The following is a 14,397-nucleotide window of genomic DNA, read 5'->3' as shown; positions in this document are numbered from 1 at the left end:
TTAATTTCGGGTCTAAATCTCTCTTGATTTAGAACCTGTTTTCAGAAAAAAACCCTTAAGTAGGAAATGAACAAGCTAGATATGGTGCTTCCTAACCATTGGTTCTTCAGTTCTTTCACCTTTTCCTTCTTTAAGACAGGGCAACTATGAAGGTAAAAAGTGTGATTTTCTCTTGTGTCGTCTTGGAGTTAACATAAAATTGTGTTCCCCTAATATCGTTAAACATGCTGATTCAGTTGTGTGTCAAATTCCTGGTCATTATACTGATGATGGTAACATGTTCTTGAGCAAATGAATTTGTGACAGCTGTTTTGGTTTTTCACATTGTTCTTTATGAAAATGTCACCACAATTTTTTTGAGATCATTCATGACTCTCCTAATCATACATGATAAACCTTTCTTGGACTAGTTTTTTGAAGTAGGGAAATTTATAAGTTCATTTAACTAGGAAGCTTGAGTGTTTCTAGTTTCAGGAACAGCTGGATTAGGTGCTCAAAAATCAAAGTGTCAGTAATACTTTCATTTCTTGTCTGTTCCTTTCTGCTTTGTCCTCATGAGGACACTTCTCCAACAAAGCAAAGTGACCCCCTTAGTTCTAGACTTAAGTGATCTGAATATCTAGCATTCCTGGAGTTAAAAATAAATAAAAGCACTTCTTTTCTCATAAATCCTGTGGAAGTCTTTGATTTGAGTCTTTTGGACCACTGTGGGTTAGTTGTCCATCTCTAAACCAGTTACAGTGGTTGTAGGAATAGGGTACTATGACTCAGTTGGTGTCATGTGCCTACTCCTGATGTAGAGTGTGATAGAAGCCCTACCTGAATCATATAGACTGAGAATAGAGAGAGAGTTGCTTACCTGTATAGATCTGTGCACAAAGACATTGGTTGTCATATAAAGATAATTTGTTCCTTGAGTTGGACCATACTGCCACTGTAAATGGAAAATCTCTCCTAAAGTCACAAATTTTCCCACAGAAACCCAGTGGGATGTCTCATTTTTATGAAGCTAGGGGATTTAGATGTGAGGGAATTAGTTGCTGTCAGTAGGCATTAAATGCTAGTTACAGGAGTCTAGCTACATGCACTGCCATTAATTTTTTACGTCAAATGGCATTTATGCCTACTGAAAGCTTTTTGTGTAGATAAGCCTTTTTTTCATGTACATAGGACCCTAATTTTAAAGCAGGTAGTTTCCGTGCCTGGTACTTTATTGTTCTGTTTTACATTTTTACCTTTTTCAGGTACTCTTGAATAATTTTTTCATGGCTTTCTCTCTACTGCTTAAAAATTAACAAATGCATTAGATTTGATTAGATGCTTTGGATCTTTGCAAGACAAAACATATGCTATTTCATTCTTTTTTTATAAGCTGCATTGTGCTTCTGTACTTAAATCTATTGAGTCATTTCTTTACTGATGTACGTGTGAGTGCTCAGTTGTGTTTGACTCTTTGTGACATCAGGAACTGTAGCCTGCCAGGCTTCTCTCACCATGGGATTCTCCAGGCAAGAATACTGGAGTGGGTTGCCATTTCCTCCTCCAGGGGATCTTTGCAACCCAGGGATCCAACCTGTGTCTCCTGCAACTCCTGCTTTGGCAGGTGGATTTTTTTTTTTTTTTTTAACTACTGAGCCACCTAGGAAGCCCGTACTGATATATATTTAGGTTTCCATTTCTTTTCTTAAAGGTTTATTATCTCTTCTCTCTCTTCGTCTTATTGAATCTTTCTGGGTTATGACACAGAAGTAAAATTGATTAACTTGAGAAAAGATAGTGCATTATCTTTAGTATTAAAAATAATAATTAACATAATAAAGAGCTATATGCTTGTGTGCTGGACATTCTTCTAAGTGCTTTACACAGTGTCTGTAATCTTCAAAGCAACTCTGTGAGATCATATTTCAACCCTGTGAAATAATAATATTTCATAATATTAACTGAAATATTATGTGAGAGATACATGTAATGATTGTTTGTGATTTTACCAGTGAGAGGCAGCTTCCCAGCTGTCACACAGCAAATAATTGGCACAACTAATATCTAACTCATGGCTCTTTGTTAAAACTTTTTTCCCCTCAATACTTGATTCTGAAGTTTCTAAGGTGCAACAAATTTGAAGGGATAATAAACATAGTCTTCCTCTTTATTAACCAATTGTTAACATTTGATGTGTCTATTTTATTATACTTTATATGCACATTTTTAATATTAGTTACAGTTTTTAAAAACTAGTTGAAAATACATTGCAGTCATTGTAACACTTCACTCCTTAATTCAACATCTACCTCTTAAGAAAAAGGAAAAAAATTTTTAAAGTTTTTATTTTATATTGAGGTGTAGCTGATTAATGAACAATGTTGTGATAGTTCCAGGTGAACAGGGAAAGAACTCCGCCATATGTATGTATACATGCCGTTCTCCAAGGCTCCCCTCCATAAGAATAAGGAAATTTTTTCTACAGTGGTTATCTGTTATAACTACAGTATAACACATGATTAACAGTGATTTCATAATACCTTCTAATACACAGACCAAATTCAAATTTTCCCATTTTTCCCAAAATGCCATTTATAACTATCCTTGCCTCTCCCACTCCCCACACTTTTTTTGAGGCTATTTTCACAACAGTTGACTTTTGAAATGTCTTGTCTTGTAGACTGTTCCACATTCTGCACCTTTCTGGTTTTTTCCTCTTCATTAAATTCAGGTTGAACATTTTTGTCACAAAAACTTTATAGGTAATATATATACTTACGTATCACATTGGGATATAGATGATGTCGTTTACTTAGGTCCTTGTTCTTAGCCATTATATTATATTGTCATGTATTATGTTTCTGAAACATTTTAAAAAACTGGTTAGGTAACATACAGGCAGCAGATATAAGAACATGTAGTCTAGTGGTTAACTTAGATCTAAAACATCATTTCACATCTGAAATATTATTACCCCCTCTTGAATTGGAAAGCTCTGGAAATTTAATAATTTCTCTGTGTTGGCAACAAGCTGTATTTCCAGGATCGCATGTAAGAGAAAGCTAAGGCTTACTTGTATTAAGTAACTGACTTTCAGATTGTTGTACTCAATCATGTCTGACTCTTTGTGGCCCCATGAACTGTAGCCTGCCAGGCTCCTTGTCCATGGGATTATCCTGGCAAGAGTACTGGCTACTGCTACTGCTAAGTCACTTCAGTCGTGTCTGACTCTCTTGTGACCCCATAGATGGCAGCCCACCAGGCTCTCCCGTCCCTGGGATTCTCCAGGCAAGAACACTGGAGTGGGTTGCCATTTCCTTCTCCAGTGCATGAAAGTGGAAAGTAAAAGTGAAGTCGCTCAGTCATGTCGGACTCTTCGTGACCCTACGGACTGAAGCCTACCAGGCTCCTCCATCCATGGGATTTTCCAGGCAAGAGTACTGGAGTGGGTTGCCATTGCCAGAGTGGGTTGCTATTTCCTCCTCCAGCAAAATGCAGTACTTGGGTGTAATCTCAAAAACAACAGAATGATCTTAGTTTGTTTCCAAGGCAAATCATTCAACATCAGGGTAATCGAAGTCTTGCCCCAAACACTGATGCCGAAGAAGCTGAAGTTGACCTGTTCTTTGAAGAGTTAACGATATCTTCCAGAATTAATACCCAAAAAAAAGGATGTTCTTTTCATCATAGGGGATTGGAATGCAAAAATACGAAGTCAGGAGATACCAAAATAACAGGCAAGTTTGGCCTTGGAGTACAAAATGAAGTAGGGCAAAGGCTAACAGAGTTTTGTCAAGTAGAATGCACTGATCATAGCAAATACCCTTTCCAGCAACCCAAGAGATGGACTCTACATGTGGACACCACCAGATGGTGGTGGTGACCAAAATCAGATTGATTATGTTCTTTGCACCCAAAGATGGAGAGGCTCTATACAGTCAGCAAAAACAAGACCTGGAGATGACTGTGGCTCAGGTCATAAGCTCTTTATTGCAAAATTCAGACTTAAATTGAAGAAAGTAGGGAAAACCACTAGGCCATCCAGGTATGACCTAAATCAGATGTCATGATTATATAGTAGAGGTGACAAATAGATTCAAGGGATTAGTTCTGGTAGAGTGCCTGAAGAACTATGGACAGAAGTTTGTAACACCATTCAAGTGGCAGTGACCAAAACCATCCCAAAGAAAAAGAAATGCAAGGAGGCATAGTGGTTGTCTGAGGAAGTTTTACAAATAGCTGAGGAAAGAAGAAAAGTGAAAGGCAAGGGAAAAAGGGAAAGATATACCCAACTGAATGCAGAGTTCCAGAGAATAGCAAGGAAAGATAAGGCCTTCTTAAATGAACAATGCACAGAAATAGAGGAAATAACTAGAACGGGAAAGACGAGAGATCTCTTCAAGAAAATTGGAGATATCAAGGGAACATTTCATGTTCGTGGAAGGATGGGCACGATAAAGGACAGAAATGGTAAGGACCTAACAGAAGCAGAAGAGATGAAGACGAGATGGCAAGAATACACAGAAAAACTATACAAAAAAGATCTTGATGACCTGAATAACCCATGATGGTGTGGTCCCTCACCTATACCCAGACATTGTGCAGTGTGAAGTTAAGTGGGCCGTAGGTAGCATTACTACCAGTAAAGCTAGTGGAGGTGATGGAATTCCAGCTGAGCTATATAAAATCCTAAAAGAAGATGATGTGAAAGTCATAATCCCTTATACATACATACATATATATATAACATACATATATGTACACACATAGTGGAGGTAACAAGTAGGTTAAAGAGATTAGATCTGATAGACAGAGTGCCTGAAGATCTATGGATGGAGGTTTGTAACACTGTACAGGAGACAGCAACCAAAACCATCCCAGAGAAAAATTGTAGTAGTAGATGTAAAAAATTGTTCATGGTTGACAGTTGTTGATGCTGAGTGATAGATACACTGGATTGAAGTTAAGTTTTTTGTCTTCTCAGTTTGTCACATTGATAGTTATAAGATGCTCCAGCCTTCATGTCTGCTCTCAAAGCAGGAAGGATGATGCAGAAATGTTCTCAGAAGTCTGCCGGTGGTTTTGTACCTATATGTCATTGGTTTGAACCTATCACTGGCTCTCTTCTAAAGAGACTGGGAAAGCAGATTTAGCTTTTTTTAGCCTTTGTTATGGAGGCAGACCTGGGAAAAGGCAGTTGAGAATTGGCGTTTTTGTTTATTTTTGACTGTGCTAGGTCTTTGTTGTGGCTCCCAGGCCTCTCTGGTTATGGTACATAGACTCTATTTGGCACATGGTGAGAACTGCTTTTGAGTTAACCTGCCAACAATATCTGAGACAAATGTCAACAAATAAAAACTGCTTTACCTTTAGTTAGTTTTTGACCTCACTTTATTTTCTTGTCAGGTGGCTTGCTGCCTGCATTTCCTTATGTAGCTCTCCTCTTGGCTACTGAAATTGTATTTTTGTACATCCACGATTTAATAATTTAATCATCATTTCCCATTAACATGTAGAGTCCGGATTCTCTGGAATAGTTGAAGGTGAAGATGTCTTTTTCTTGGACTTCTGTGGTGTTACTTCTCCTCCTACTTTTTCTTTCTGTGTTTACCCCTTAATTTCTTTCATTGGTTTGAAAGAACCAATTGCTTTACTCTTAAGTGTTAATGTACATAAGATTCTGTCCTCAACCCTCTTTTTTCCCAGTAACTCCATTCTCTATCTCATTAACTCTTAGTGCTGTAGTTGATGTCTGATTTCTAAATATCTCAACACTCATCTTTTTCTCTAATCTAGACATTTATTTCCAGTTGTTTTGCAAACTCCTATGTTCCCTTCACTTCAGAAATGTTTATTGTTCTCCATTGTCTTTTACTTAGGTTCAACCTCCTTAACATGACTTCAAGGACCTTCAGAGTTTGTCTCTGAGCTGTCTTGCCAGGTTTTCTGCCTCATAATTCCTTTTTGTCATGTCCATGCTGCGGCCACACTGGTTCCTGGAATATAGAACACGTTTGCCTGTAATCCTCCTTTTACGTATTGCCACAGTATGAAACCTAACCTGATCCATCCCTCTTGATAACCCTTTTTAAAGGGCTACCTGAAAAGCAACCTTTTCTTTGAATTGTCCCCTGAGATCCTCTCTGAGGAACACTTGGTACAATATAAGGGGCAGCATTCATGTCTCATTCTGTAGAATGGTGTCCTCTAGAGTTCTGCAAAGTTGAGTGAACTGTCTTTAACGCTTACCTAAGCTGGTGTTTTATAGCTCTTCTATACCTCTTAACCGTTTTATGTGTACTTCCTGTTTTACCTAAATAAATGTCAAGGTGTTTAAAGTACGGGGAATGTGTTTCTTTTTTCTGAGTTGCCTGAAACTGACTATTTATTGAACTAGACACAAAATATTTTACTTTGAAGAAAACATTCGTATTTTAATATACTAATAAATCACTTAACTTTTTTAAATGTTTTAAATTTTTTTAATAAAAAAACAATTTTTAATAAAAAATTTTTTTTTCCAATTTTTTAAGATTTTTTTATTTTTTTTTTGCTGCACCACATGGCTTGTGGGAACTTAGTTCCCCAGCTAGAGATTGAACCTGTGCCCTTAGCAGTGAAAGCATGAAGTCCTAACCATTGGACTGCGAGGGAATTCCCTTAACATTTGTTTTGAACAGTATTCTCTATATATTGCAGGGAAAGATTGAGCCTTATAATCTTAACTGTTCATTAATATTGTTTATTCTCAAAATAGGTATCCTGATTGGAATCCTGAGATCCTCCCATCAAGAAGGTAGTTATTTTTTTTTAATAGTGGTATTATTGAAATTTGATTTTCCTTTAAAAGTAAACACTTTTTTTTTTTTTTAAGGCACTGTTTTGAATAGAAGCTCATTTTTACCATTTTTATTTTTAAACAGTAGGGAAATGCAACCATCTCTAGAAATCTTTAGTTACCCCAGTTTACCTGTAATAGCTCCCATCTGTGAACTTTTCTTTTTTAGTCTTTTCTGAAAATACTTTATACTTTTATTCTTATTTTATGTTTGTGGGATCTTAGATTATAAATGGCTTGAAGGCTGAGAATGGAGTTTCCCTATTCAGTGTGTATAAATACAAGTATAGGAGTCAAATATTTGTGGAAGGGGTAATCTTCATGGGAAAATTGTTGAGAAACATTTGTTATTTCCTAAATTCTTTATATAACTTAATACTTTCAAAACATAATTGGATATAGTAGTGATATAGGAAAAATGCAAGAAATTGGTGATATTTATTTGTGAGTAAACAAAACAGGAATGTAAGCAGTCAGGTGATCATCTGCTTTGATCCTTATTCATTTACAAAACCTAACAGCATCATAACAAGCAGGTTTTTGCTTTACATAAATACATGGTATTAGAGTTTGGCATTGTTAATATTAATAGCTTGATTTTAAGAAGGTAAATCTGTCATTGATATAAATTTAAATTTATAGAAAATTGATGAATCTTGTGGTTTTTTTCTTGCACTTTGTAGAAATGAAGGCAATAGAAAAGAAAATGAAACTCCAAGAAGACGATCTCATTCCCCCAGTCCGAGGCATTCTAGGAGATCAAGCTCAAGTCACAGATTTCGTCGATCTCGAAGCCCCGTACGTTGTATGTATAGACCAAGAAGCCGAAGTCCAAGAATTTGCCATCGTTTTATTCCCAGATACAGATCCAGATCCCGTTCACCGTATCGAATGAGAAATCCATTTAGAGGTAGTCCAAAATGCTTTCGATCAGTTAGCCCTGAAAGGACATCAAGGAGATCAGAGAGATCATCAGGTACACTTATGTTTGTGAATAATAAGTACTTATTTTGACTAAACCATTCTAGTTTTTTTTTTGTTCATTTGATTTTCTTTTTATTTCCGTATTTGCATTAAGCTTGAAATGTGACTTACTTACTCTTCTCAAGATTTTTTTTAAATGTTGACATTTTGAGATATTTGGCTCAGCTCTTTTTGAAACTTCTAAGGTTTTTAAGAAATTAAATGTTGTAATTTATTAAATTTTAGAATTTCTGTGTGAAATTTGACTCACATTACCACCTCTTTCGTTCTTCTTCCCTTTATTATGTATCACAAGAAATGTGGGAGAGTGTATCTACACACCCAACATCAAACTTAAAAAAACCGGGAATATACAGATATTTTAGTTTGCCTTAGTAATTGATTATAGACTTGTCTTCCATGAATTAATTTAAAACATTTTAAAATTGTTCAAATTTTCAACGTGTGTCTTAATGTTGGTTTAGTGACCTTTCCAGAAGTATTTTTTACATAATTTTTTTTCTGAACTCTTTTCAGAGGTCTGAGATTTTTTTCCTTTTTCAACTACTTATCTCTGAAATAAAATATGGTAGCCAAAATAGTGTATCCAGCACATTGGATGCAGAATTCTCTGATTAGAGAATTCAGATGTCTTCTTTTAAGCCCAACATTTAAGTGTTCAGGAAAATAATACTCATCTAAATAATTTTTGTTTTGAAGTAAAGTTTTTTATAAAAATATATTGTTTATGTTAACATAGGAGTTTTATTATTAAATAATATTTTAAAAATTCTATATTAGTTTCTTCTGTGGTAAATATTGATAAATTGAATACAAATGCTCTTTGGAGTCCTCAGTTTTTAATAATGTAAAGGGATACTGAAATCAAAAGTTTGAGGATCTCTGGTATAAGAGAAGCTCACTGAATAAAGGATCTTCATGTGAATACCTTTTGAGTAAAGAATTTAAAGATTAATAATTTTTTTGTATGTATTTGCCACCTGTTTGGCCTAACAGTGACTCAGTGTGTTAAATATTTGGGCAGTTGAGAGGTTATATTATTTTTTTATAAAGTTCTTTTCAATTGAAATAGTATTTGTGTACTTTTAATAGATAGAAAAAAAGCATTAGAAGATGTAATACAACGATCTGGGCATGAGTCAGAATTCAGTAAACAGAAGCATCCTGAAGCAGTTGATAAAGGACACTCACCAGCACAAAAACTTAAAACTGGCAGTGGAGCAAAGACATCAGTTAAATCTACAAGTTCTGCAAAGAGTGATTCAAATATAGGAGGACATTGTACTCGTTACAAATCAAAGAATCTTGAAGATGATACCCCATCAGAAAGTAAACAGATGGCTGATAAAACTGTTTCTCTGCAACGTAAGGTCAGTACTTCTTTGTTAGTGGAAGTAGAAGTGTGTACGTACACTTGTTAATATGACAAAGAGAAAACAAAGTTGTTCAGAATTTTTAATTTTCATATTTCTGAGGAAATTGTTATTTATTTTGATATGAAATATTTTTTATTGATTTCTGTTTTGAATACAGGAAAGGTCCAATAATTAAAGTCTTATAGATTACAAATATCAAAAGTGAGAACATTTTGATGGTTTGGTGTTTTTGGCTGACCACACTGATCCATGTTACAAGTTTTGCTCTCTGATTGGGGAAATGGACGTAATCAGTAGTATTAATGAGTTTTTGTAATCTTTGTTAGTAATCTATGAGTGACTATCTGCTGAGAATCATTTTTAATCTGTTTTATGTTTTTTTATAGTATAGTTCAGAAGCTACTTTGTTGCCCAGTGTAGAATACTAGTCTGTTTTCTGGGTACTAATAGGTGTATTTTATAATATTAACAGATCTTCAAGTATTTAGGTATATATTTCTCTTAGCATTGTCTTAAGTTTAAGTAATTACAGTTCCTTGCCCCCATAGAGCTTATATTTAACAAGATTAACTTATAGTAATCAACCTGATATTACAGAATTTTGAAGAAATATTGAGTATAGGGAATTAATTTTGAAAAGGCTAACTGGTTCTGTAACATTCATTTTGTTTCTAGATTTCTAGATGGCAGTAGTGGAACTTTAAAAGTTTTTTTGAGTCAATTTTTAACATAGGTGGTAAATAATAAAGTATATTCAAATTGTATATATGAATCTATTAAAATACTATGCCTATCTAGATATTTTTTAAATTATTACAACAGACTAAATAAAGCTGTAACTTCAGCTTTACTGATGATGTGCCATCCAATTTTGTATAGAAAAGTACTCTTTACTAGTTTTGAACTACTTCATAGGTCTTGTTTGTTACGAAATGCTTCTCTGTACAGAAGAGAGCATCTGTGATTGGTTGCCTATAAACTGCCTGCTGTTGGGTTTGAGTGATAAAATATAAAACATTTCTTCCTGCTTTTCTTAGTATTTCAGAAAGTTTTTAAATGTTCTGAAATATTTTTATAAGCAGAAAGTATAAGAATTATTTATATTTATGAGCAGAAAATACAATATTTTAATAAAAAAAGATTGCTTAATGTACTAGGATAAATGGTAGAAAAATTATATTGGGAATTATTGTAACTATACTTTGTCACTTAATTTGGTTTAATTTTCATTCATCTCAAAAATAGCTTCGGAAGGATCAGTCTTCACATTATGGTCCTGTTCTTCTGATATCTGAATTACCAGAAGATGGCTGTACTGAAGAAGAAATTAGAAAAATATTTCAACCATTTGGAAAGGTTAATGATGTCCTGATTGTTCCATACAGAAAGGAAGTGAGTTATTTAGTCTATTCTAAAAAGTCATAATTTTGTTTTATACAGACTTGTCAGATCTTTCAGCTTTTACTCCATATACAACTGTTACTTGAGTTATGTAAATGTTTGGAATTGAATGAACAGGGTTCCTAGATACTGCTTTATATCCTTTACAACAGCACACTGTTGTTTTAGACGAGCACACTTTTCTTTGAAGGGCCAGATAATATTTTAGGTGTTGCATGTCATAGGATTTCAACTATTTTGCTCTGCTATACAACTCTGTTGTAGTACTTCACAGTCATAGATGATATATAAATGAATACTCATGGCTGTGTTCAAAAAAACTTATTTACAAAAAAACAGATGACAGGCCATAGTTTGCCATTCATTGCTTTAGCACTTCAGTGAGGTGATGTTAAAAAAAAAGATTTTGTTTGTACAGTATTTTTTACATTTGAATTGTATTTCTGTAACTTACATAGTAAAGTTCTATAAACTCTACAAACCCTGGAGTAAACAGAACATGAAATTAGGAGGTAAAACAAGGGAACATAGTTGGTATAATTTTCTTTGTTGCAAGAAACCTTAAAAAGTTCAAATTTAACAGCAGCTAGACTAGATCCTGCCTTCTTTCCTATTGTTCAGTGAGCCCTGCCTTCCTGTTTCTTACTCTCTTATGATCTTGCCATGGACTGCTTCCTCCTTATCTTGGTAATGGTATAGAAATTCCATTAGGTTAAATGTCCATTTTGTGTGTGAAAACATCCTAAAGATCAGATTATACTTTAGCCAAGAGGTAAAAGTGAAAAAGTGAAAGGAGGTAAAATCAACAGGACTTGAGGTAATTTCAGTTTTATATTCCACAAGGAAGTATTAAGTCAGAGAATTTTAAGGTAGATTTTTGACTTAAAGTATAATATGTTTCATTTTAGGCTTACTTGGAAATGGAATTTAAAGAAGCAATTACTGCAGTCATGGAGTACATTGAAACAACACCTCTTCTGATAAAAGGGAAAAGTGTGAAAGTATGTGTTCCAGGAAAGAAAAAGTCACAGGTAAACTGAATTTAGTTCTTACGCAGTTCATTGTTGTTTAGTTTAATTTTTTTGAAGTATGTTATATACAGAGAAGTGCATAAAACTTAAAATGTTAACTCCATAGACTGTGTATAAATTCACATACACTGAACTGAACTTCGTGTATGCGTGTGTCTGTGTATGTGTGTGTGTTAGTTGCTTATTCGTGTCTGACTCTTTATGACCCCATGGACTATAGCCCAGTGGGCTCCTCTGTCCATGGAACTCTCCAGACAAGAATACTGGAGTGGGTAACCATGCCCTCCTCTAGGGGATCTTGCCCACCCAGGATCGAACCCACGTCTCATGTCTCCTGCATCGGCAGGTGGATTCTTTACCACTAGCAGCACCTGGGAAGTCCCATATGGGTTTCATCAGTTCAGTTCAGTTCAGTTGCTCAGTCGTGTCTTTGCGACCCCTTGAATTGGCAGCACGTCAGGCCTCCCTGTCCATTACCAACTCCCAGAGTTCACTCAGACTCACGTCCATCGAGTCAGTGATGCCATCCAGCCATCTCATCCTCTGTTGTCCCCTTCTCCTCCTGCCCCCAATCCCTCCCAGCATCAGAGTCTTTTCCAATGAGTCAACTCTTCGCATGAGGTGGCCAAAGTACTGGAGTTTCAGCTTTAGTATCATTCCTTCCAAAGAAATCCCAGGACTGATCTCCTTTAGGATGGACTGGTTGGATCTCCTTGCAGTCCAAGGGACTCTCAAGAGTCTTCTCCAACACCACAGTTCAAAATCATCAATTCTTCGGTGCTCAGTCTTCTTCACAGTCCAACTCTCACATCCATACATGACCACAGGAAAAACCATAGCCTTGACTAGACGAACCTTTGTTGGCAAAGTCATGTCTCTGCTTCTGAATATGCTATCTAGGTTGGTCATAACTTTCCTTCCAAGGAGTAAGCGTCTTTTAATTTCATGGCTGCAGTCCCCATGGGTTTCATAGATGTTTGCTAATTCTGTTACATTGGTATTTTCCCCTACTGGATTGCTTGCCAAATGGCAAATTGCTTGCCACACTGTAAACAATTAAATGGTAAGCAATAGAGTAGGGGAAAATATGTAACAGAATTAGCAAACATTTATGAAATCTCTGGCTAGGTCCAAACCACAACCTTGACTACATCCTGCAAGCCCCTTGCATGTTTCAGTCACTTATTTGGAGATCAAACCATGTTAAGACTTACACATTTTCCTCAGTCTTTCAAAGTTCTGTGTGGCATTACTTGGTATGAAGATACCATGATTATTTTATCAGTTCCCTTGTGGATTGCTTTTTAGGTTATTTTTAGTTTTTCATTACTATAAACAGGACTTCAGGTAACTTTCTTGTATATGGCTTTCATAGGCCTTTATTACACATTTTGAGGTGATGGCTATAGTGGACCTGCTGGGTACTAGGATATACTGTAATAAGAAATGTTGGATCACCTGTTAAATAGCTGTAACAATTCACAGTCTGATAATTTATGTGAGTACAGGTGTCTCTCCATTAAAAATGACATTTTATTATTTGCAGTTTTAAAATCCAGTATGTAAAAAATGGTATCTAGTTTTGATGATCATCTTTAATGTTGTGTTTGAGTTGCTTTTTTTAAATGTGTTTATCTATTGTAGTTTCTGGATTTGCTATTCCCACAAGGTTTTCTGTGTATGTATAAGGTATTTTAAGTTGCTGGTCTCTTTCCTGTTTAGCGAAGTTGCTTTAGTGTTTGTTGCAAGCTGGTCTGCTGGTGCTAAATTATCTTAGCTTTTGTTGTTGTTGTTGTTGTTCAGTTGCTAAGTTCAGAAGCATGCCAGGCTTCCCTGTCTTTCACTGTCTCCTGGAGTTTGCTCAAATTCATGTCCATTGAGTTGGTGATGATATCTAATCATCTCATCCTCTGCTGCCCTCTTTTCCTTTCCCCTTCAGTATTTCCCAGCATCAGGGTCTTTTCCAGTTGAGTTGGCTCTTTGCATTAGGTGACGAAAGTATTGGAACTTCAGCTTAGTACCTATCCTTCCATTGAATATTCAGGATTGATTTCCTTTAGAATTGACTGATTTGATCTTGCTGTCCAAGGGACTCTCAAGAATCTTCTCCAGCACGATTCAAAAGCATCAATTCTTCAGTGCTCAGCTTTCTTTATGATTCAGCTTTCACATCCATATACGACTACTGGAAAAACCCTAGCTTTGACAATACATACCTTTGTTGGCAAAGTGATGTCTGCTTTTTAATACACTGCCTAGGTTTGTCATAGCTTTCCTCTCAAGGAGCAAGAGTCTTTTAATTTCATGGCTACAGTCACTGCAGTGATTTTGCAGCCCAAGAAAATAAGATCTATCACTATTTCCATTGTTTCCCCATCTATTTGCCATGAAGTGATGGGACCAAATGCTTGATCTTAGTTTTTTGAATGTTGAGTTTCAAGCCAGCTTTTTCACTCCCCTCTTTCACCCTCATCAAGAGGCTCTTTAGTTCCACTTTACTTTCTGCCATTAAGAGTGGTGTATCATCTATATTTCTGAGTTTGTTGATATTTCTGCCAGCAGTCTTGGTTCTAGCTTGTAATTCATCCAGCCCAGCATTTCACATCATGTACTCTACATATAAGTTAAGTAAGCAGAATGGCAATATACAGCCTTGTCATACTCCTTTCCCAACTTGGAACTAAACTGTTGTTCCATGTCTAGTTCTAACTGTTGCTTCTTGACCTGCATACAGGTTTCTCAGGAGACAGATGAGGTGGTCTGGTACTCCCATCTCATTAAGAATTTT

The 14,397-nt window shown here is 35.7% G+C and overlaps 1 protein-coding gene across 7 annotated transcripts in view; it reads left to right on the top strand.

Moving 5' to 3' along the window:
* Positions 1–14,397, top strand: part of ZNF638 (zinc finger protein 638) — a 95,884-nt gene that overhangs the window by 24,870 nt on the left and 56,617 nt on the right. For 6 of the 7 annotated variants that reach the window (XM_055539701.1, XM_055539703.1, XM_055539702.1 and 3 more), the window contains exons 4-8: positions 6,737–6,775; positions 7,501–7,793; positions 8,894–9,171; positions 10,423–10,569; positions 11,487–11,609. In XM_055539701.1, coding sequence (XP_055395676.1) covers positions 6,737–6,775; positions 7,501–7,793; positions 8,894–9,171; positions 10,423–10,569; positions 11,487–11,609 — 880 coding nt within the window. The remainder of the gene's footprint in view (positions 1–6,736; positions 6,776–7,500; positions 7,794–8,893; positions 9,172–10,422; positions 10,570–11,486; positions 11,610–14,397) is intronic. The other variant, XM_055539705.1, reaches the window with a different exon arrangement.

The sequence above is a fragment of the Bubalus kerabau genome, chromosome 11 (assembly GCF_029407905.1).
Source record: "Bubalus kerabau isolate K-KA32 ecotype Philippines breed swamp buffalo chromosome 11, PCC_UOA_SB_1v2, whole genome shotgun sequence".
NCBI lineage: Eukaryota > Metazoa > Chordata > Mammalia > Artiodactyla > Bovidae > Bubalus > Bubalus kerabau.
Note: the sequence above shows the minus strand (reverse complement) of the source record. Positions and strands in the feature narration are given on the sequence as shown.